Source organism: Bison bison, unplaced genomic scaffold (genome assembly GCF_000754665.1).
Source record: "Bison bison bison isolate TAMUID 2011002044 unplaced genomic scaffold, Bison_UMD1.0 scf7180017864223, whole genome shotgun sequence".
Classification (NCBI taxonomy): domain Eukaryota; kingdom Metazoa; phylum Chordata; class Mammalia; order Artiodactyla; family Bovidae; genus Bison; species Bison bison.
This window is the reverse complement of record NW_011494795.1, coordinates 1,933,550-1,943,019: the sequence shown is the minus strand read 5'-3', so window position 1 is coordinate 1,943,019 and position 9,470 is coordinate 1,933,550. Positions and strand designations below refer to the sequence as shown.

The 9,470-nt window shown below is 53.9% G+C and overlaps 1 protein-coding gene across 1 annotated transcript in view; it reads right to left on the bottom strand.

Moving 5' to 3' along the window:
* Positions 1–9,464, bottom strand: part of LOC104992797 (chromosome unknown open reading frame, human C7orf26) — an 11,619-nt gene extending 2,155 nt beyond the window's left edge. The window contains exons 1-5 of the mRNA XM_010845785.1: positions 9,341–9,464; positions 8,709–8,930; positions 6,400–6,565; positions 3,184–3,708; positions 2,319–2,358 (exon numbers count right to left, since the gene is read on the bottom strand). Of these exons, the coding sequence (XP_010844087.1) occupies positions 2,319–2,358; positions 3,184–3,708; positions 6,400–6,565; positions 8,709–8,891 (914 nt within the window). The 5' untranslated portion in view covers positions 8,892–8,930; positions 9,341–9,464. The remainder of the gene's footprint in view (positions 1–2,318; positions 2,359–3,183; positions 3,709–6,399; positions 6,566–8,708; positions 8,931–9,340) is intronic.
* Positions 9,465–9,470: the final 6 nt, after the last annotated feature.

Sequence of the window (9,470 nt, the reverse complement as noted above, 5' to 3'; positions counted from 1 at the left end):
CTCAGTGGTTCAGTTCAGTTCAGACTCAGCCTAAACACCAATCCCCTCCTTCAGGGCTTCCTCCCCAGCCCCACTCCCCTGACCTCTGCTCTCCCAGCCTCACCCCAGGGTCTCCACTGTCTCACACAGCCAGGGAATCCCGCCTGCCAGGCCGCCTCCATGCCCCCCAGCTTCCCTGTTGCCCAGGGCCGTGCCGTCCCCTCACATGGCCCTGCTCCACTGCTGGAGTATCTCCAGTGGAACCACTTCATTCCCCTAGGAACCACTGCATTTCATCCTCTCTGTTTCACCCCCCAGACGTCCACCCGGAGCCCCCTGGCCCCTCTTGCCAGCAGCCTGGGGAACAGCCCCTGGCCCATCCTTTGGCCTCAAGTTCAGCCTGCGCTCAGCGGTCACACCTGCCTGCCCTCCTGGGCCCCAGCGGGGCTGGGCGGTGGGGCCCTGGGCGGCTGGGCGCACACACTGTGAGTGTGCCCAGCCACCGGGCACACTCACCTCTGTCCTCACTGCCTGCCAATGACGGCCCTGGAGCCCCACCAACCGTGTTAAAAACCAAGGGGAAGGAACATTCCTCCATATTGAAAAACCCTCGGAAAGAAGCTTAATCATCCAACTAACCTAACTCGGCCGTTCTCATTCCTGTAAACCCGCCCACCTGCTCGCTGCGTTCATATATACATTTGCTGTTTTTAGCGAAGACACACGATATTCTGGCCACCTGATGCGAAGAACTGACTCACTGGAAGAGATCCTGATGCTGGGAAAGACTGAAGGCAGGAGGAGAAGGGGACGACAGAGGATGCGATGTTGGATGGCATCACTGCCTTGATGGGCATTAGTTCGAGCAAGCTCCGGGAGATGGTGGTGTACCGGGGAACGGGTGCTGCAGTCCATGGGGACACAAAGAGCCAGACACGACTGCGCAACCGAGCTGACCGGCGCTCCACGCCTCTGATGTAACGTTACCAATTTCCCAAGTGTCCCTGTGGACGGGAGGGCCAGGTTGCTTCCAGCTTCTTCGCTACTAATGATACTGCCTTTGCATGAAACAGCTTTGTACACACAGTTCTTTGCTTCTTAGATTCAATGAAATTAACCTGATTCCAAGAAACCCCTGAGCTACAAGGTGACGGGAGACGGGACAGCAGCGAACGCTTCTGAGGTGCTTCCTGCCTATCAAGTGCTGTGCTACCTGCTTCCTGTGTTTTTACTCAATTAATCGTCACAAAAATCCCATGATTGGGAGCAGGGCACGGGAGGCAGGGGGGGCTCGAGGCAGGTGCCATGGTTTTCTTGATTTTACAGAGGAAACGGAGGGAGCGAGAACATGCCTGAGGTCACACAGATAGGAAGTGGCAAGGCTGGGATTCTTCCCAGCAGCTGTGCGGCCACACGGTGCCTGCTCCTCGCCACTTTTACCACGGCTCTCCCCCAAATTAGGACAAGAACCACGACCACTGAGGGGGAGACTGCCGGGCACCGTGGACAAGGAACTCTGCAAATGCCACCTCGTTTAAACCTGACTATGACCCTGGAGGCACATAAATCAGCGGAGGGGGAAACTGAGGTGACAAGGCGGCCCAGCGTCACTACAAACCACAGGCAGAACCGCACTCGGACCTGGTCTGTGGCACCCAATGTCAGGGCGCTGGCCTAACCCACACGCTGCGGCCCAGGGCATGTCCCTGTCCTGCCCCCCTAAGGGCTGTGCCACCATAATGTCACCAATGGTGACACAAGAGCACCACAACACACACCCACACTGACTTCGTCAGCGATGAAGGACACTCGGGGGCTTCCGTGGTGGCTCAAACGGTAAAGCATCTGCCTGCGCGGCAGGAGACTAGCAGGAGATGCAGGTTCCAGCCCTGGGCCGGGAAGATCCCCTGGAGGAGGAAATGGCTGCCCACTCCAGTGTTCTTGCCTGGAGAGTTCGATGGACAGAGGAGCCTGGCGGGCTACAGTCCATGGGGTCGCAGAGAGTCAGACACGACTGAGCGACTAAATAACAACAACATCAAAGGACACTCCAGCTCACTCCAGCTTCTTCACTGACACCCAGCAAGACGGCCGCTTCTCTCACCCTCCCGATGGCCGCTCTGCTGGGGCTTCCTCTCCTGTGCGTTACGCTATCACATCCACCCCCTCCCCCACTGATCGGCAGGTCCTGGGGGTCCCTTACACACAGAAGCTCTAGACCCTGCAGACCAGCTCTACCCAAGGCAGCCAGGGCAAGGGGTCCGCCCTGCCCTGCACACCCCCCGCCCCTGCCTCCACCCCTATGCCAGCCCAGCCGCAAGTCTGGGGAGGGCACTTACTTATTATGAGGCAGCCTGGAGCACAGGGTTCTCAGGTCATCTGAAATTAAAGGGACAGAGAATTAAGGAACAGCTGGGAGACGACAAGGGGAGAAGCTCCCGGATGTTCAAGGCCGCCGGCAGGACAGTCACAGTGCCTCACTCTCATCTACCACTGCTCGGAAACCGGGCTCTCATTTTTCTTCCGTATTTGCTTTAACACGCCAGGCCCCCAAGAGAAGACATCACTTAGGAAAGAGGGCAGCTCTGCTGAGAACCCGTCAGATGGCTGGGGAAGGGCCCAGAGAAAGCGGATCAAGGCTAAGAGGGAGATATGAAGCACACGTGGGACTGCCGTCAAGGGCTGGGAGCCGGCGCTCAAAGAGCAAAGGCGGGCATGTCATCAACACCGGGTCATGCTCCCGGGCGAGTTCCAGCACTGAACATAGGAGAATTGAGGAACCCTCTGAACAGGTGATGGGAATGTTTCCTGTACTTGATCATGCATTCCACTGTATATAAATTATGCCACAATAGAAAAGAACTGCACAAAAAGAAGATTCCCTTGGAGGAAGGACATGCAGCTGTTATTATCCACGCTCTGGAGGAGCCCCGGGTCTGGGCAAAACAGCCAGGAGACACCGGGATGTCTCGCTGCGGGGTTCTACCTGGAGGCGTCCCAGGACTTCTGCCCTCCTCCCTGCAGTCACCAAGAAGCAAGACGATTTAAAACCAGAGGAAAGAAGTCCTTGTCCAGGAGACCCTATTTTTTTTTTTCCAATTCTTTTTTTAGGTTTTTTTTTGGGGGGGAGGGAAGCCCCTATTTCCCTCCCCAGAGGGGGTGGCACCCCCCACCCCAGGGGGGCCCGGCCAGGCCATCACCCACCTCTCGTGCAAAGCAGGGCCCCAGAGGCCATGGCCACCTGCAGAGCCTGTGCAAGCCGGTCCAGGGCGAGCTCGATCTCCTGGGAGGCGTTGAGGGGGTTCAGTTCATCGGCCAACCTGTTCACCTCCTCCACCAGCGGGACCATGTGGTCAAAGAGGACGAGCCCCAGGCGGCCGTACAGGTTCTTCTCGGTCAGGTGCGCCTGCAGCATCAGGAGCACCTGCAGCACGCTGAGGTGCAGCTTGGAGTACAGCAGGTGAGCGGCCCGCTCCGCCCCGCCCGAGTCCTTCGGGACTTTGGCGGCGACGTGGCCATTGGCTAAGGGGGTCTTCTTCTTCCTTTTGTGAGCCAGGGGGGCCTTCACGCACCAGCGGATCAATCCGGTAAGCGGCGTGAGCTCTAAAAATCCTATCGGGAGGTTGGCAGCAATTGGAGTATTCAGGAAGGTGATGAGGATCAACCTGGGGTCCTCCAAGATCCAGTTGACGATCATCTCAAGCAGGTCCAACGGGGGGATGAGATCGTCTGCAAACAAAGATGTGTTCATTCAGAAGGGTTCTCAGGGACAGGAGATGGGAAGATGGACTTCCTAGCTCACAGGACTCACCACCCGATACCCTGTGCCTCTGTCCTCTCCTGAAGATGGTGTGCCTCTGACTCCTCTCCTGGAACAACCCCTCCTGAGGGCTGGTTCTCACCCGACTCAGCGTCCTGGGACCCCCAGCCTGGCCACGGCAGGGCTCAAGAAACGTGTTAAGCAGAAAATTCCCAAGAACTCCATTATCCCTTGAAGATCCCATGTGTCAATTTAAATAAAAATCCACTCTCTGTAACTAGGGGGTTTTTATTCCACTGGAAAAGACCCTGGTGCTGGGAAAGATTGAAGGCAGGAGGAGATGGGGCCAATAGAGGATGAGATGCTTGGATGGCATCACCAACTCAATGGACATGAGTTTGAGCAGACTCTGGGAGATGGTGATGGACAGGGAAGCCTGGCGCGCTGCAGTCCATGGGGTCGAAGAGAGTCGGACGCGACTGAGCGGCTGCACAACAGTAACGATCTATATCTAAAACCGCTACCACACGTCCCCCCTTCCCGGGGAGTCGCTTTCGTCCGTGTCTGGTGTCCCCTGTGGTCTATCGTGTGCGGTCAGCCGGGGCCTCGGGCACAACTCCTGCTGCCTGGCACCAGGATCCTTCAGACGCTGAAGCAGATGTTCAGCGCCAGCCCTCGCTTCTGCCACCAGTTCATCACCTGTCACCGAATAGGTTTGGTGACCGTTACGGTGGCCTTCGGGGAGCAGCTCAGAGTCCAGACAGTGATCTGTCCGCTGCTAATGTTAGCTGCCAGCCCCTGTCTAAGCTAAGCCTGGCCTCCTGTGATCCCCGAGACCTGGGACATTCCACAGCAAAACAGAGAAATTATAACGACAAATGCTGACACTCATTCTGAGTTAACCACGTGCCAGGCACCAGTCTCCTTCACATGGATTAACTCAACCCTCAAATAACTCATCTATTATATAAAGGATAAGGAAGCTGAGACACCGAGATGTGAAGTCATTTCCTCCAGACTCACTAAAAGTACACAGTGGGGCGACTTCTCCGGCAGTCCAGGGATTAAGACTCCTCCCTCCCAGTGCAGGGGGCCCAGACTAAATTCCTGGTCAGGGAAGATCCCACATGCCACATGGCGTGGCCAAAAAAAAAAAAAAAGTACATGGTGGGCCCAGACCTGACCCCAGGAGGCTTTTAACAGCGAGGCGACACCACCTATCCTGGGATGGCTGCATACTGCCCCCGGGCTGTCTGTGCGCAAAGCAGCAGACCCCCGGCCTCCTGTCCCCGGGGCTGTGCAGCCTTCAGCTCATGACAAAGCTAAGGCTGACGGAGTCCCTGCCAGGCTGCTGTGGTCCAGGGCCATGCTTGAGACTGGAGAGCTGGGGGGAGTGAGCCCCACGTCGGTGTCAGCCCCCTAGATGCTCTTTCTCAGGGGCCACTGGCCTCTCCCCTAAGATTATCTGCTGGTTTGTGAATGAACCGCCCGTTCCCTGCTGCTATGAATGACGGTATCAGGAGGCAGCAGCTGTCGATGAGTTGGACTTGGCGAGGTAAACACTGGTGACTCTGAGTCTGTCCCCTCGACTTCACAAGACGTGTCCATCTGGGAAATGCCAAGTCTCAGACCCACTTTTCCAGCAACCTAGCCCCTCCCCAGCCCTGCACACATCTCAGCTGAGGCATCTCCAGAGCCTGTACACAGCACTTGTACACATGTGCTCTGTGCACACACGTGTGTGTACCTGAGGAACCCATCTCCACAGTCTTGCTTCGGGGAGACCTGAGTTCTCTGCACCCGTCGGGCAGGAGGGTGTTGTTTGGTTCGGTGAGCTCCTTTCATTTTGGGGTTTTAGAGGTGGAGACACCCCAGGTAGGCCTTCCCATCGCCCGAGCGCTGGCCATGGCAACCACTGTGCTGCTGGCGGACTCCATGCCCGCCCTCTGGGCCACCGCCCTGCAGCCGGTGATTTCCGTGGCTCCAAACTCATCACATTACACACATACAAAAACAGAGAGCTTCTTGTATGCCAATCACACGTTGGCAGCGGTTTAAAAAAGAAAACAGACATCACTGACATATCAGACTGGCAAGCTGACGTAAGAGAAAAATACCACGTCTCACATCCATTCGAGCATGTGAGTGGTATTCTGTGAACACTTTTTCCTTCTGTACATGTTAATTAATCCATTTATTAATCCAATGTTAAAACCAATTTCTGTTCTTGTTGCCCTGGAGTAACTGAAGAAAGGGCAACTGCGATGCTGTGAACTTGCTTGAACTAAATCTTTCCTATGAGAAGACAAAGGACCTGAACACTGTTCCCAGCTGTTGAGTGCTCTTGCCTCTGTGGAGAGGGCCAGGAAAGGTGCCCTGCCATGGCGGGGTGCTGCCAAGTCCAGCCACCCATCCCAGACACCAGACCCTAGCTTGCTGGGCTGTCTGCCACCCGGACTGTTCAGAGTCAGCCAGATGGGATTCACTAAGGAGAGTTCCCCATTAGGAAATCCCAGAGATCTAAGTAGCCCATGCCTTTAGCTTTTAGCCTGAAATAAAGTACACATTGCAGAGGGAAAGATAAAAAGACAAAGCATTTGCTGGCTGGGTGGTCAGTGTACATGCCACTGGCAGTCAGCTGAAGCCGTTTCCAAGCTTACCTGATGACAGGTCGTACAGTGCAGTGACAGAGGTGATGAACTGGCAGCAGAAGCGAGGGCTGGCGCTGAGTATCTGCCTCAGCGTCTGGACGGAGCCTGGCACCAGGCAGCAGTAGTCGTCCACGAGGGCCCGGGCCAGCCGCACGCAGTAGGCCACGGGCGTCCGCTGCAAGGAAGCCACAGGCCAGTAACTAGGGGTGCAGAGCGCCCGCGCACGTGCAACCATGAACACGCGGTGAAGACCAGAACCGGCAGGACCCTTCCCAGGCAGGGAAGAAGATGTGACCGGCTTACTCAGAAGCAGGGACTGGCAAGCGAAAGCCTGCAGACCAAATCCTCCCTGCCACCTGCTTTTGTTTTATTGAAACACAGCCCTGCTCCTGTGCCACGAGGGCAGAGCTGAGCAGGGGTGACAGAGATCACAGGACCCGCAAAGCCTAGGAGGCTGACTGTCTTGCCCTTTACCTGAAAGGCCTGCTGAGCCCTGCTTTGACGTCTACTTGGGAAAAGTCATTCTTGACTTCAAGTGGGGAAATGACCGTTTTTGTAACCCTACAGGTAAGACTCTAAAGGTAAAAATTAACAGTTGGTATCACTTTGACGTGCTTTAGGAGTCTGTGAACTGTCATGTGACTTACCGCAGCACTGTCTCAATTTTTCTTACAATCTTCTCCTAGTACAGGTTCCTACATCACCACCCTCCGGTCCTTTTCCCCTCCTGGTCAGATGCCAACCTGTAGCCACATTCAGCAGTTGCTCAGGATGCCATAGTTCCAGGGCTGAAACAGGGCCTGGGTGTCAGGGTGTCGGCAGGGTGTCAGACCAGGCTGTTCATTTAGGCACTAAGCCAGCCATCCCTACACCTTTCCTTGGAGGAAGCTGCAGCGCGTGTCAAGGGGTGTCAAACCCTGACCCAAGCCACAAGACCCTTTCCCGTTAACATCTGCTTTCACTTTGCTAGATTGCCAGTACAACAGCACCACAAGAGATAAATGGAAAATCACAGGATGAATTTCAAGGCGTTAAACTTGACTTAAGCTAGGTTGCCAAGGGATAAAGGTTATCTCGAGGTTAAAGACAACACGAGAGATGAGTTCAGGGGCCCTAGAAATCAGAATAGTGACAATTAAGGTACGTTTCACTAAGATTTACCTGTGTGCTACAGAGAACAATATGCATTTTTACTAGCCCAATGTTAAAGACGAATAAGATCATAGGAAAAAACATTGAGATAAATTTTTTAAAAACACAAATGTCATCAAGTCCTTGGGAATGAAGCAAGTTTGAGAAACTGAATGTGGTAAATTCTGTTAAGTTAGCTGAGGACCACGTTAATAAAATTTTGAGTTAATAATTACTCTAAATGGATTAGGAATTTTTCAACAACTTTGAGTAACAAAAAAGCAAAACAAAATAGATCTTCCAAAAAACTACCCAACACACAATCTACTACGCGTGTGCAGAGTTGGCTCCAGGCGTGTCCGACTCTTTGTGACCCCATGGACTGTAGCCTGCCAGGCTCCTCTGTCCATTGGATTCTCCAGGCAAGAATACTGCAGTGGGTTGCCATTTCCTCCTTCAGGGGATCTTCACGACCCAGGGATCGAACCCATGTCTCTTATGTCTCCTGCATCTGCAGGCGGGTTTACCTTATTTCCCCTTAGATATTTAAAAATATTCTAGAAGGCTTCTATGTCCACATCCATTAGAAGAGCAATCAACTTAGAAGTGGCACTTTGGAACAACTCATAGGCTTACTAATCTAACTATAAAAAACAAGAATACTGGAGTGGGTTGCCACTTCGTTCTCCAGGGGATATTCCCCACCCAGGGATCAAATGTGAGTTTCCTTCATCTCCTATACCGGCAGGTGGATTTTTTTTTTTTTTTTACTGAAGGATAATTAATGTACAGAATTTTGTTGTTTTCTGTGGATTCTTTAACATAGGGAAAAAAATTCTCTAGAAACCAAAGTGAAAGTGAAAGTCGCTCAGTCACCTCTGACTCTTTGCAACCCCATGGACTGTATAGTCCCTGGAATTCTCCAGGCTAGAATATTGGAGTGGGTAGCCTTTTCCTTCTCCAGAGGATCTTCCAAACCCAGGGATTGAACCCAGGTCTCCTGCATGGCGGGTGGATTCTTTACCAGCTGAGCCACAAGGTAAGCCAGAGACTACTGGAGTGGGTAGCCTATCCCCTCTCCAGGGGATCTTCCCGACCCAGAAATCGAACCAGGGTCTCCTGCATGCAGGCAAATTCTTTACCAACTGAGCTATAAGAGAAACATCTTCAGAGACTTGCAGAAGTACCTGGAGCCAGGACGCTGCACACTCCAACACTGGGATTCGACACACAGCCACTGCCATAGAGACAAGTTTTCCCAACAAGCTCATCCGGCTGTCATCCGCTTTGTTCCCTTGGGGACTGAAAAGGGATGAAAAAATAATCTGCCGGACAGAGTCCTTGGTTTGCTCCTGGAAATAATTGCACATGATTTCAAGAAGTTGGAGCTCCTGCAGTGAATTTAATCTCTGTAAAACAAATCCGGGAGAAGCGGGGAGAAACGAAGCGTATTAATTAATTCACACGGTAAGAAAACACACTATTTTCCCCCAGGGAACTTTTCACCTCCCTAAAGCCCGGGTGCCACGGAGTAGAACTCGATTGTTAAACGTAGGGAAATGTCCCTCTGCGTCATTATGCATCACCCTGTGGGATTCACGGTGACCTACGGTCTCTTCCTTTAACAAAACCTTGGAGACGCAGGGCTCACACACCCCCAAGACGGGCAAATTGGCCGTTGCTGAAAGAACCAGGCCAAGGGCTAGGACGGAGCCGCTGCTGCGAAGGGAGCTCGCGGTGCGGTCGACGCTTGTCACCGGGAAGAAGGGAGCCGGGGTTCACGGATCGAGGCGGGGGGCCTGCCGGCCGCCCGGCGCACCTTGGGCTGCGCGCCGCGCTCCTTGGGCACCTGGAACACGAACTCCTCGAGCAGCTCCACGGGGCCCTTGTCCACGATGGGCAGCGGCGCGCTCTGCAGCTGGCTGCTGAAATAGATGTCCAGGTGGTAC